We start from the raw sequence: 13051 nt of genomic DNA, 5'->3' as shown, positions 1-13051 counted from the left end.
TGGGTGTGTGTGTGCAGGCCCCTTGGCTCCCATCCTGGCCTCTCAGTGGCTGCTCTTGTGTTTTTTAAGGAGTATTTGTGAGCTAGAGTCATGAACCTGCAAACCAAGAGGTCTTCTTGTTAATCCCCCTCCCCTGATATGGCAGGCTCCCTTACTCACCTCCTCCAGTCTCACCAGCTTCCCCAGCCAGGCCTCCCAGGGAAGTGCTTCATAGGTCTAACTTGAGCCTACCTAGTACCCCCTCTGAGTTTGGGAGCCCAGGGTGTATCCCAGGCTGATGGTGTGGGGGGCAGAAAAACTAAGTAACATGGGTGTGTGCCTTTTTCTCTCCAGGAGTTCAGGAGACAGCTGGTTTTATGCACCTTAGATAGGATCCTGGGTCCTGTGCCCACACTGTACTTACAGCCTAAGTGTCTGCCACTAGGCAGGCACTGAGCTGGCTCATGCCACACACACTAAGAAAGAGTAGGTTTGAAGGCACTAGAAATGAAACTGGCTGGAAGGGTGGAGCCTCTCCGAGAAGGAAAGTGCAGAATCTAACTAGATAGGCAGTGACAGCTGGGGCAGATGGAAGTTTAAGAGGCAGACAGCCAGGTGCGGTGGCTCACGCCTGTAATCCCAGCACTTTGGGAGGCCAAAGAGGGTGGATCACGAGGTCAGGAGTTCAAGACCAGCCTGGCCAAGATGGTGAAACCCCGTCTTTACTAAAACTACAAAAATTAGCCAGGTGTGGTGGCAGGCGCCTGTAATCCCAGCTACTCGGGAGGCTGAGGTGGGAGAATCGCTTGAACCCGGGCCGCAGAGGTGGCAGTGAGCCGAGATCGCGCCACTGCACTCCAGCCTGGGCAATGGAGTGAGACTCCGTCTCAAAAAAAAAAAGAAAAGAAAAAAGAAAAAAAAGGGAGGGGCCGGGCGCGGTGGCTCACGCTTGTAATCCCAGCACTTTGGGAGGCCGAGGCGGGCGGATCACGAGGTCAGGAGATCGAGACCACGGTGAAACCCCGTCTCTACTAAAAATACAAAAAAATTAGCTGGGCGTGGTGGCGGGCGCCTGTAGTCCCAGCTACTCGGAGAGGCTGAGGCGGGAGAATGGCGTGAACCCAGGAGGCGGAGCTTGCAGTGAGCCGAGACTGCGCCACTGCACTCCAGCCTGGGCGACAGAGCGAGACTCCGTCTCAAAAAAAAAAAAAGAAAAAAAAGGGAGGGGGGTGGTGGTGAGGGGGACCAGATCTTGGAATAGACAGAAACTTTGACAAATGGTCCAGAGGCCCGGCTGGGCTGGGCTGAGCGAAGTATCAGGGCGAGCACCGATTGGGTAGAAGAAGGAAGGCACACCTTTTCCATGTTAGTGAGGGCACTGAGCAAGTCTTGCTGTTGAGACATCTGGCGGAGGTCCTTGGATGACGTAGTCTCCAACGACCTGCTCGTCGACGAGCGCCTATTCAACACCTCTGTCTCCTGTTCCTGGTTGAAGCGGATTGCGCGCACCTCCTCCACAATCCTGGGGGTGGAGCAGTGAGTGCCTTTCAGAAGGCGGCAGGGGAGGGAAGCAGCCCTCCCACCTCTTCCCTGGCGTCACCCCCGCTTCGCTCTCCCACGCAGCCCTGGACGGAGACCCAGGCCGAGCTGTGCCCTTGTGTGAGATGGGAGGAACCTGGAGTCTGGATTCCAGTTCCTCCACCAATAGGGTGGGGGACCTCTCTGGGACCCAGGGTCTGCCTTATAAAATGGTGAGAGCGTGAGGCCAGAAGGCTCTGACGCTCCACCCACCCTTGACTCACATAACTTGGGGGCAGCCCCAGTACCCCCCCTACATGTTGAGTTCATCTCGGATCTCCTTGTACTGCCTCAGGTTCTCCTGTATTGCCTCAAGCACCAAGCAAAAGTTGTCACACGTGTTTTCTGAGAGGTTCGACAGGGGACCTCCCACAAGGGGTTCCTGGAGGAGACCAGATTTCTTCGAGCGGGCGACCACACAATGCACCAGTGGCAGCTGGTCATTCTCCTCCTCTTCCTCTGCGCCTGTCTGGGAAGCGGGGGATGGAGAGGGGTCGGGACAGCTCAGGCAGGCACGCCCCCGGCACCCCCTGCTTGGCTTCAGGATGAGTCTCTTAGGATCCCAGGGTTCTAAGGCCCTCATTTCAGCTCTCACCAGTCTTAGCTTCACTGCCTTGCTGGGGGAACCCAACTTTAAATGCACATGCCTTTCCCCCACCTCTTTAAAAATTCTCACCCCATTTCAAAATTTAGCCCTGCCCTAGATTTCAACCCTGATAAACCCTACCCAGCAAATTTATAAAGCCCTGCCTACCCTCAAGCCCAGGCCTCCAGCACTCTACTCTTTTAGAAGTACTCCACTCCTTTCCCCAACCTTATGGAAGTACTACCCTGAATGAATAATACGGTAGCTAACATTTATTGAGTGCTTACTATGCGCCAAGCACTGTTCATTTACCCATTAACCCTCATAAAATAACCCTATGAGTTAAGTACTATTATTATTCCCATTTTACAGAAGAAAAAAATTGAGGCGTAGAGTGGGTAAATGCCCCAAGGTCACCCAGCTGCTCAGTTTTGAGTTGCCATAGAAATCTAACATCTGGAAAATCCACACCCTTCAGAAGCCCCAGTTGGTGGGTGGGCACTCAAGATGGGGGGCTGCTCCCTCCAGGCCTCCAACTTGGCTTTCTCCAGGCCCTTGATTATGCAAGCACACACATACATGCACATATGTTCAAGTCCGCTCTCATATACACTCCTTTTCCTCCCTTTTGCCCTCCCCATCCCACGCACCTCACTAAAGGTTATTCGTTGCTGTTGTCCCTGCTCTCCTGCCTTCATCATTTGCTCCAGGTTGGTGGTCACCACGATGACGAACAGGTTGATGCCAATGAAGGCACCGATGGTGATGAAGATGGTAAAGTAGATGGCACCCCCAATCTCCATTGCATATTCCCTCTTCTCTGTCCTGCAGGTGGCAGGCAGGGGCCCCATCATTTCCCTGGCCCTTCGAGCCTGAGTTTCCCTATCTATGAAATGGGAAAATCATCCCAAGGCCTACAGGACTTCTGCCTGTGTCACTGCTGTTGTGGAGATCCCATTCCCTACACCTGTCTCAATAGCTGCTCTCTGCTAAGCACCTGCTGTGCTGCCAGTGGGCTGATTCTCTAACCACCCCTGCAAGGTGGGGACGTGCACATCAACACTATGAAGTTTAATGTATTAGCTACACTCCTTTTTTTTTTTTTGAGACGGAGTCTCGCTCTGTCGCCCAGGCTGGAGTGAAGTGTCATGATCTCAGCTCACTGCAAGCTCCACCTCCCAGGTTCATGTCGTTCTCCCACCTCAGCCTCCCAAGTAGCAGGGACTACAGGTGCTTGCCACCACGCCCAACTGATTTTTTTTTTTTTTTTTTTGAGACAGAGTCTCACTCTGTCACCCAGGCTGGAGTGCAGTGGTGCGATATGGGTTCACCGCAACCTCCGCCTCCCAGGTTCAAGCGATTCTCCTGCCTCAGCCTCCTGAGTAGCTGGGATTATAGACGCCCCACTACCCGGCTAATTTTTGTATATTTAGTAGAGATGGGGTTTCACCTTTTTGGCCAGGCTGATCTTGAACTCCTGACCTTGTGATCCACCTGCCTCAGCCTCCCAAAGTGCTGGGATTACAGGCGTGAGCCACCGCACTTGGCTTTGTTTTTGTATTTTTAGTAGAGATGGGGTTTCACTGTGTTAGCCAGGATAGTCTTGATCTCCTGACCTCGTGATCTGCCCACCTTGGCCTCCCAAGGTGCTGGGATTACAGGCGTGAGCCATCACGCCCGGCCCCGGCCAGCCTGATTTTTATCCACTACCTATGCCATAATGGAGAATGACTGTAGAAGCCCTTTATCTACTGGGCTTCTATACTCACATGTAGAAGATAAAAAGAAATCAGTTAAGGGGTCCCACTTTCTGGAGTAAACTGGGAAGAAATAGGGCTTAGACTTAATGGAAAAGAGGTAAAGAACAGAACACAAAAATGAATGTGGGCAGTGGGTTTAAGAATGAATGAAATGAGACCTGAAGTTCCCAGGAGTTCAGGCAGTTTGGTGGGCTCCAAGGTGGGCTGGGAGGTTGCTCTGTAACCTGAGGCATAACTAGAGACCTGCTGCCCTATCCAAGGCCAACTACCCAGCTGGTTAGCATGATGGGAGAGGTCCCCATTACAGGATCGGAATGGGACTCTGAATGTATGGAGATTCAAGGGTGACAAGGCTTCAGGTACCACAAGTCCAGGTATTTTTTTTTTTTTTTTTTTTGAGACGGAGTCTCGCTCTGTCACCAGGCTGGAGTGCAGTGGCGCAATCTCGGCTCACTGCAAGCTCCGCCTCCCAGGTTCACGCCATCTCCTGCCTCAGCCTCCGAGTAGCTGGACAGGCGCCCGCCACCACGCCCGGCTAATTTTTGTATTTTTAGTAGAGAGGGTTCACCGTGGTCTGATCTCCTGACCTCATGATCCCCGCCTCGCCTCCCAAGTGCTGGATTACAGCGTGACCCCGCCCGGCCCAAGTCCAGGTATTTCCTTTTCCTCTGTTTAAAGACCTGGGAACCCCCACTTCCACTGGGCCATCCTCATCCCAATCCCTGGAGCTCCCACTCTCAGCCTGGAGCTCCACCGGCTACCCTGCCCCATAGGTGGGATGAGGCTGGAAGTCCCACTGGCACTCACTGGAAGTCACTGTAGATGTCCACCCAGCCGTCCTGGGTGATGCAGATGAAGAGGGTGTACAGCGCAACCTGTATGTTCTGGAAATGCTTGGGCACGAATGCACCAAAGAGTGTTACCCCAAACACAGAAAAAACCTGTCAAGAGAGAACAGAGCCCCACCCCGACTTCACCAAAGGGCCTGGAAATAGGACATGCAAATGTCATGCAAATGAACGCTGCCGAGGAAATCACAGGGATTCAGGCCCACAGCCCTCTCTGCTCCTCCAGACACCCCTCTATTCGCAATGACCCAAGGGCCCTGTTCAGGGAAGGGAAACAGCTGGGGGCGGGGGCAGGCACTGACCAGCATGAAGAAGAGGATGAGGACCATGATATTGGCCATGTCAGGCACCGACTGCAGGATGACGCGGATGATCCGGGCGAGGGGCTCCACTGCCATGCAGACATGCACCAGACGAAGTGCCCTGTGGCAGAGCCTCTCAGGGGTGCCCCTAGGCCCTTCCCAGCCCCCTCCCTCCTCATTACCCCCACCAGCTGCCCAGAGAGGCAAAGCTGATCTCCAGCTGGTCGTTATCCCCCCCATCTCATTCCTGGGTTCCAGATAGGTCCCCCTCATTTCTCCAAAGCTCCCAGCTCACCTGAGAGTGTAGTTGATGGAGGGAATATTGATTTCATTAATGAAGAACCGCAAGAGCAAGACAAAGACGATAATGAAGTTGAGGATGTTCCAGCCGTCCTGGGGAGTGGGCCAGCCCCAGTGGGGTCTGTCAGGCCCAGCCCATGGGGGCATCCTAGGTCTGCCCTCCCTACATCCCAGGGATGAGGGCTCAATGTCCCTCTCAGAGCAGGGCCAGTCAGCTGCCATCCACTGCTGTTACCCTGCCGTCCCCCAAACATGCCACAAAACACATGTGTACTCTCTGTTGCATACATGTGTCAATAGCCAAATGCAGTCTCAGAGACACACAGCAAAGACCCTTACAGATACATGGCTGGTCCCTAAGCTGAGTGCCCACCTTGGCTAAAGCATGCTCAAAACAGCCTTGCCCTACAGTTAGGTAATCTGAAAACACTTGGCTGTTCCTGCCTTTGTGTGTCACACATTACAATTAATAATAAAATGAAAATGGATACTAGTAAAAACATAAGGAATACTGCTTCAGTAGCCAGTTCTGAGGTGAAATAGCTCTCACAGCACAAGAAAGGGAGACAGGCAGGCTGGGCACAGTGTCCCACGCCTGTAATGCCAGTACTTTGGGAGTCTGAGGCAGGTGGATCACGATGTCAGGAGTTCGAGACCAGCCTGGCCAACATGGTGAAACTCCATCTCTACTAAAAATACAAAAATTATCTGGGCATGGTGGCGCGTGCCTGTAGTCCCAGCTACTTGGGGGGCTGAGGCAGGAGAGTTGCTTGAACCCGGGAGGCGGAGGTTGCAGTGAGCCAAGATCGCGCCACTGCACTCCAGCCTGGGTGACAGAGTGATACTCAATCTCAGAAAAAAAAAAAAAAAAAAAAAAAAAAGAAAGAAAAGAAAGGAAGGGAGACTGGTACATTTTGCAAGCCCTTTGTCCAATAAGACACTTACACAGGAATGAGGTGGGGAGGAGGAGGAAACTCACAGGTATGAAAAATCTGAACAGGGTCACACTTCTAGAAATCTGATCCACAGATACTCTGGTTGAAGTACAAAATGACATTTGTATAAGGTTGAGAATAACCAACATGCCAGGTGCAGTGGTACAAGCCTGTTATTCCAGCACTTTGGGAGGCTGAGGCGGGAGGATTGCTTGAGCTCAGGAGTTCCAGACCAGCCTGGGCAACATGGTGAAACCCTGTCTCTACAAAAAACTATAAAAATTAGCCAGGGATGTTGGCATGTGCCCCTGTAGTCCCAGCTACTTGGAGGGCTGAGGTGGGAGGATCACTTGAACCCAGGAGGTCGAGGCTGCAGTGAGCCGAAATGGGTGTCATTGCACTCCAGCCTGAGCAACAGGGGTGAGACCCTGTCTCAAAAAAAAAAAAAAAAAAAAAAAAAGGAAAAGAAAACCAACGTGTCAAATAATCAGAAGAGACTAATTGGATAAACTATGGCACGTTAAATTCCATTAAATCAATGGAATACTATGTAGCTATACAAAGAAAAATGAGGCCAGGTATGGTGACCCTTGCCTGTAATCCTGGTGCTTTGAAAGGCTGGCGGGAGAGGATTGCTTGAGGCCAAGAGTTTGAGACCAGCCTGGAAAACATAGCAAGACCTCATCTCTACAGGAAAAAAAAAAAAAAGGAAAAGAAAGAAAAATGAGAAAGATCTCCATGTACTGATATAGAAAGATTGTCAGGATCCATTCAGTGACCAAAGTAAGTGCAGAATAATATTTATACTATGTTACTGTTAGGAAAGGGAAGATTGAGTGTATATGCATATTTGCTGATTATTGTAAAAATAAATACTGGGCGGATGCTATAGTTTGAATGTTTATCCCCTCCAAATCTCATGTTGAAATCTGATGTTCAGTGTTAGAGGTGGGACCTAATGGGAAGTTATTGGGTCATGAATGGCTTGGTGCCATCCTGAAGGTAATGAGTGAGTTCCCTCAAGAGCTGCTTATTAAGAAGAGCCTGGCATAGGCTGGGCACGGTGGCTCACGCCTGTAATCCCAGCACTTTGGGAGGCCAAGGAGGGTGGATCACGAGGTCAGGAGATCAAGACCATCCTGGCTAACACGGTGAAACCCCATTTCTACTAAAAATACAAAAAATTAGCTAGGTGAGGTGGCGGGTGCCTGTAGTCTCAGCTACTCAGGAGGCTGAGGCAGAAGAATGGTGTCACCCGGGGAGGCAGAGCTTGCAGTGAGCCGAGATCACGCCACTGCACTCCAGCCTGGGCAACACAGCGAGACACCGTCTCGAAAAAAAAAAAAGAAAAGAAAAAAGAGCCTGGCATCTCCCCTCTCACTCTCTCTCTTGCTTCCTCTCTCGTCATGTGATCCGCACATGCTTCACCTTCTGCCGTGAGTGGAAGCAGCCTGAAGCCCTCACCAGAAGCAGATCTTGGCACCATGATTCTCACACAGCCTGCAGAACTGGGAGCCAAATACAACTCCTCACTTTATAAGTTATTCAACCTCGGGTATTCCTTTATAGCAACACTAAATGGACAAAGACAATAAAAAAGAAACTATAAATATAAAAACATTACCTAGAAAGGATAGTGGTGGGAGAAGGGGGATGAGGGGACAAAAGAGAAGCAAGAATTCTGTGTGTACCTTTCAACATAGTTTTGACCAGCATGTATCTGCATTAAATATTCAAAAAGAAAACTATTTTTTTTGAAACAGAATCTCGCTCTGTTGCCCAGGCTGGAGGGCAGTGGCGCAATCTCAGCTCACTGTAAACTCCGCCTCCCGGGTTCAAGTGGTTCTCCTGCCTCGGCCTCTAAGTAGCTGAGATTACAGGCATGTGCCACCATGCCAGCTAGTTTTTGTATTTTTAGTAGAGACGAGGTTTCACCATGTTGCCAGTCTGTCTCAAACTCCTAGCCTCAAGTGATCCTCTTACCTCGGCCTCCCAAAGTGTTGGGATTACAGGTATGAGCCACTGCAGCCAGCAAGAAAACTATATTTAATGAAAAAAAAAAGTTCTGGCTGGGCGCGGTGGCTCACGCTTGTAATCCCAGCACTTTGGGAGGCCGAGGCGGGCGGATCACGAGGTCAGGAGATCGAGACCACGATGAAACCCCGTCTCTACTAAAAATACAAAAAATTAGCCGGGTGTGTGGCGGGCCCTGTAGTCCAGTACTCGGGAGGCTGAGGCAGGAGAATGGCGTGAACCCGGAGGCGGAGCTTGCAGTGAGCCGAGATTGCGCCACTGCACTCCAGCCTGGGCACAGAGCAAGACTCCGTCTCAAAAAAAAAAAAAAAAAAAAAAAAAAAAAAGTTCTTCAATGTATTGGGGGCCCAGTAAGCACAAGGCCTCCTGGCCTCTCATACTGAGTCTGCACCTTCACATACACAAGGAGATACAAGTCTGCCTGTCTGCAGATCCATCCGTATATCCATTCAGTATGTAGCTCCTGTTGTGTGCCATACCCAGATCCAGTTCCTGAGAATATAGGATGTCTGCCCTGTTGGGCTCACAGACTATTTTGAGGGAGATGGATAAACAGCAAATTTTAACTCCATGCAAAAAAAAATAAGTGCATAGCATCATGGAGACACAAAGCAGTGCCTAACCTAGCCTGGGAGAGACAGGAAGACTTCCTGGAAGAGAAGACATCTGAACAAGTCTGTAAGTAGGAGTAAAGCAAGTGAATAGGGAAAATCAGATTTTGTAACATGTGAAAATTACATGAAATTCCAATTTGGGTGTCCACAAACACAGCCATGCCCACTTCATTTATGTGCAGTCCATGGTTGCTTTTGTGCTGCCATGGCAGAGGTGAGTCATTGTAACAGAGGCTGTACAGCCATGAAGCTTAAAATCTTTATTATCTGGCCCATTACAGAAAAAGTGCGCTGATCCCTGCTGACCTCTGTAAATTAAGGTAGATGCTGTCAGCCCCATTTCTCAGATAAGGAAGTCAGGTTTGTTCAAGACTACAGAGCAGGGGAAGGCTGGAGCAGGGATTGGAATTGGAGCCCAGGTAGGCTGCACTTCTAGTACCAGTTACTTTCTGCCACATCATACACATCTCAGAACTAACACACTCTGTCAACACACACATATATACTCACACCCTCAGTCTGTAGGGCCGGGAGTACAGGGGCGGACTCGGTGGTGTGCAGTCTCCAGGGGGGAGTAGGGGCAAAGGGCTCAGGATCTCACCTTCCAGAAAATCCAGAAGTCGTTGAGCCAGCCGAGGAGAACCTCACAGATAAGGATGGTCAGCACAATGTCATCTATGGTAGAGAACAACTCATAGTGTTTCTACATGGAAGACAGGAAAAAGAGGGGCAGAGAGGTCAGTGGCGCAGGGCCTGGGCAAGCTGGCAGGGAGAGGATGTATGTAGGGGAGGGAAGTCCCATATCACTGCTGCTCTTGGTCCTCAGTAACCTTGTCACTTCCTTTAAAACACACTTTGCATGTGCGTGCCAGGCACTGTGCTGGGGCTATCACACATCACTTCATGTTACTATCATTGTTGTCCTGCAAAGTAGGTTTTATTCCCGTCTTACAGAAGTGGAATCAGAGTGGTGCCTGTGTGTGCACAGCTAGTTGATTAAGATGGTTGTCTGACTACAGACTTTTGTCCCTAACTTCTAGAATAGGGATCTTTTGGAGAGGGAGGTAGGAGAGGCAGAACAGCCTCCAGGATTGGGACGAAAACGCCTGGCCCCTGAGGGTGAACACCAAGCTCCATCTGTCCTAACCTCTCCTGCTATTCCAGCTCTCCAAATACTCCAAGTTAGGCCTGACCAAACTCCGGGGTATCCTGCCACTCATGGGTCCAGGACATGCACCCTGGATGGATGAATTGGTAGATGGGTGACTGGGGTCTGTCCAGAGCCCAATTCACTTTCTCTCAACCTCGAAGCTCCTCCTTCAGCTTCCTTATGGCTGCGACCCCACTAACAGCCCCCGTAGTGCACGACTCCACCTAGCAGTCACCCAAGTCACCATGTCTCCTCCCTTTCTTTCTTTTTTTTTTTTTTTGTGACATCTCAGCTCACTGCAAACTTCACCTCCTGGGTTCAAGCGATTCTCCTATGTCAGCCTCCCAAGCAGCTGGGATTATAGGCATGCGCCACCATGCCTGGCTAATTTTGTATTTTTGTAGAAATGGGGTTTCACCACGTTGGTCAGGCTGGTCTCGAACCCTTGACCTCAAGTGATCTGGCTGTCTTGGCCTCCCAAAGTGTCCTCCCCAAAAGTGCACTTTACCCCAAAGTGCAACAGACTAGTGCCTCAGGGCCCACTGTCACATATGGCCGATGGAGACAATAGGACATCCACACCATTATTCAAAAAAGCATTCTAAATAGTCCTCAGCCCAGCGTGGTGGCTCACACCTATAATCTCAGCACTTTGGGAGGCCAAGGCTGGAGGATTGCTTGAGCCCAGGAGTTCCAGACCAGCCTGGGTGACAGAGTGAGACCCTGTCTCTACAAAAACAATTTTTTTTTGAGACAGAGTCTCACTCTGTCGCCCAGGCTGGAGTGCAGTGGCGCAAACTCGGCTCACTGCAACCTCCGCCTCCTTGCTTCAAGCGATTATCCTGCCTCAGCCTCTCAAGTAGCTGGGATTATAGGCACCCACCACCATGCCCAGCTAATTTTTGTATTTTTAATAGAGACGGGGTTTCACCATGTTGGCCAGGCTGGTCTTGAACTCCTGACCTCAGGTGATCCACCCACTTTGGCCTGCCAAAGTGTTGGGATTACAGGCGTGAACCACTGTGCCTGGCTCAATTTTTTTTTTTTTTTAATTAGCCAGGCATGGTAGCTCACGCCTGTAGTCCTAGCTACTTGGGAGGCTGAGGCAGGAGGATCACTTGAGTCCAGGAGTTCAAGGCTGCATTGAGCCAAGATGGCGCCACTGCACACCAGCCTGGGTGACAGAGTGAGACCTTGTCTCTAAAAAAAAAAAAGAAATGAAAACATCAAGGATAAGTCACACTAAACTTCAAGTTGGACACAGAGAAGTCTCTTACATGCTGTTTCTTTTCCCCAAAACAGTCTCCCGCACCTCTCTTTGCCCGGCCAACTCCTACGTGCTCTTTTTTTCTGTTTCTTTGTTGTAGTAACTGAGATCCCATCCTAATTCTTTACTCTCAGCTCCAGTGTCACTTTCTCCAGGAAGCCAGCTCTGACCCCCCAGATTAGGTTCGAGTGCCTTCGTTGAGGCTCCATGTACTCTGGGTGCTACTTGGGCACTTGTAATGACAGTTTCTGTGTGTCTAAAACAGGACCCAGTTGTGCTTATTATCCCTGGGACCCTGGCAGTCTGCATAGTCAGTGCCTGGCACTGGGTGATTCTCCCTTAGTGACTGCTGGTTAGAATTGGATACCCCTTCTCCACAAGGCACCCATTTGCCTCCCTCTGCTAACACCATTCTTCCGTCCCTCCTATACAAATCCAATGCATTCCTCAAAGCCAGCCTGCAGAGCCCTCTCCACTGTGAAGTCTTCCCTGATCTCCAGATTCCTAGAAGGTCAGAGCTGACAGACCCTTGAAGAGCATCCAATCCAACCATCATAGACAGATGAGGAGCCTGAGGCCGGGAGAGTTCTTGCCCCAGGCCCCCCATTAGGGTTAGTGGGGCAGAGGTCATGCCGGCATCTCACCTGGTCCAGGTAGGAGTTGGTACGGAGAGCGATGGTGATGGCGTTCATCACCAGCAGCAGGGCCAGCAGCAGTTGGAAAGCGGGGTGTCGGAGCAGCTGCTTGATGTACATGCGAGTGATGAACTCCTGCATGTCCCAGGCATCCTGGGAGAGGGCAGGACCTTCCTTCAGGCAGGTGTCACCATAGGAAGCCTCTGCCTGGAGGTTTGCTCTTAGAGAATTGGAGTCCCTGGGGCCCACTCTAGAGAGTGGATCATGGACTGGAGATGTCAGTGTGGAGATCACTAAATGGCCACTGAAAGCGGGTTACTATTGGGGGATTTTGTGGAAGTCATTGCCGGAGAATCTCTTTGGGCTCTCTGATAGTGAAGATGATCGTTATATAAGGGTTCCTATGGAGGGCACTGCCAGAGGGTTACTAACATATCATGGGCAGACACTCAGGGATCAGTGCTAGGGAGGGTCTTCTGGGGGCGTTTAAAGGGTAGAGGGGGCAGAGTTACCATGAGGGCCTGCTGCCCGTGAGCAGAGCTGCAGGAGGGGCCGCTGTGGGGCGAGAGATATCCTTACCGCTTTGTTCATGATTTCCTGGCGGTTGATGAGCACCTGCTCCTCTGGCCGGCCGTAGGACTCGTGAATGGTACTGTGCAGGGGAGAGGGGCGGCCCCTCAGTGCAGCTACTGCCCCTCCAAACCCCATACGGTCCTCCTGAGTCCCGCCCCACCCCACGAGGCCTGTATGGGAGGTCCACTGCTGCCACCAGGCCTTTTCATTATCCCTCATGGTTGCTCAGTCTCTTCCTTCTCCTCAAAGAATCTTCACTCCAAGTGGTCTCACTCCCCCTCGTGGTGATATCACAGAGGCTTCTGTGACCTCCAGCCTTCTGCATTCTACTGAGGAATTCCAACCCGGAGAGAAGCTCCTCCCATTGGCCCTCCTCCACATCCCGCAGAGGAAGTCTGGGGATGCAGCGGGGATGCTGGGCTGGGGTTGGAAGTCAGAGGCTGATGGGAGCAAGTCAGATCTCCCATGCAGCCTGGATGGCGTCACAGGG

General features: G+C 51.2%; 1 protein-coding gene across 1 annotated transcript; it reads right to left on the bottom strand.

Moving 5' to 3' along the window:
* On the bottom strand, nt 1-12780 carry CATSPER4 (cation channel sperm associated 4). Its single transcript, XM_003271646.3, has 10 exons — nt 12568-12780; nt 11998-12141; nt 9538-9639; nt 5349-5446; nt 5054-5174; nt 4711-4844; nt 2794-2968; nt 1815-2026; nt 1336-1501; nt 1-96 (listed from the first exon to the last, which is right to left on the bottom strand). Exons 1-10 carry the CDS (start codon nt 12778-12780, stop codon nt 43-45), a joined length of 1419 nt encoding a protein of 472 aa, XP_003271694.2. The 3' UTR covers nt 1-42.
* Between the last annotated feature and the right edge of the window lie 271 nt (nt 12781-13051).

The sequence above is a fragment of the Nomascus leucogenys genome, chromosome 24 (genome assembly GCF_006542625.1).
Source record: "Nomascus leucogenys isolate Asia chromosome 24, Asia_NLE_v1, whole genome shotgun sequence".
Taxonomy (NCBI): domain Eukaryota; kingdom Metazoa; phylum Chordata; class Mammalia; order Primates; family Hylobatidae; genus Nomascus; species Nomascus leucogenys.
The sequence above is the reverse complement of the archived record's forward strand: the minus strand, read 5'-3'. Positions and strand labels throughout refer to the sequence as shown.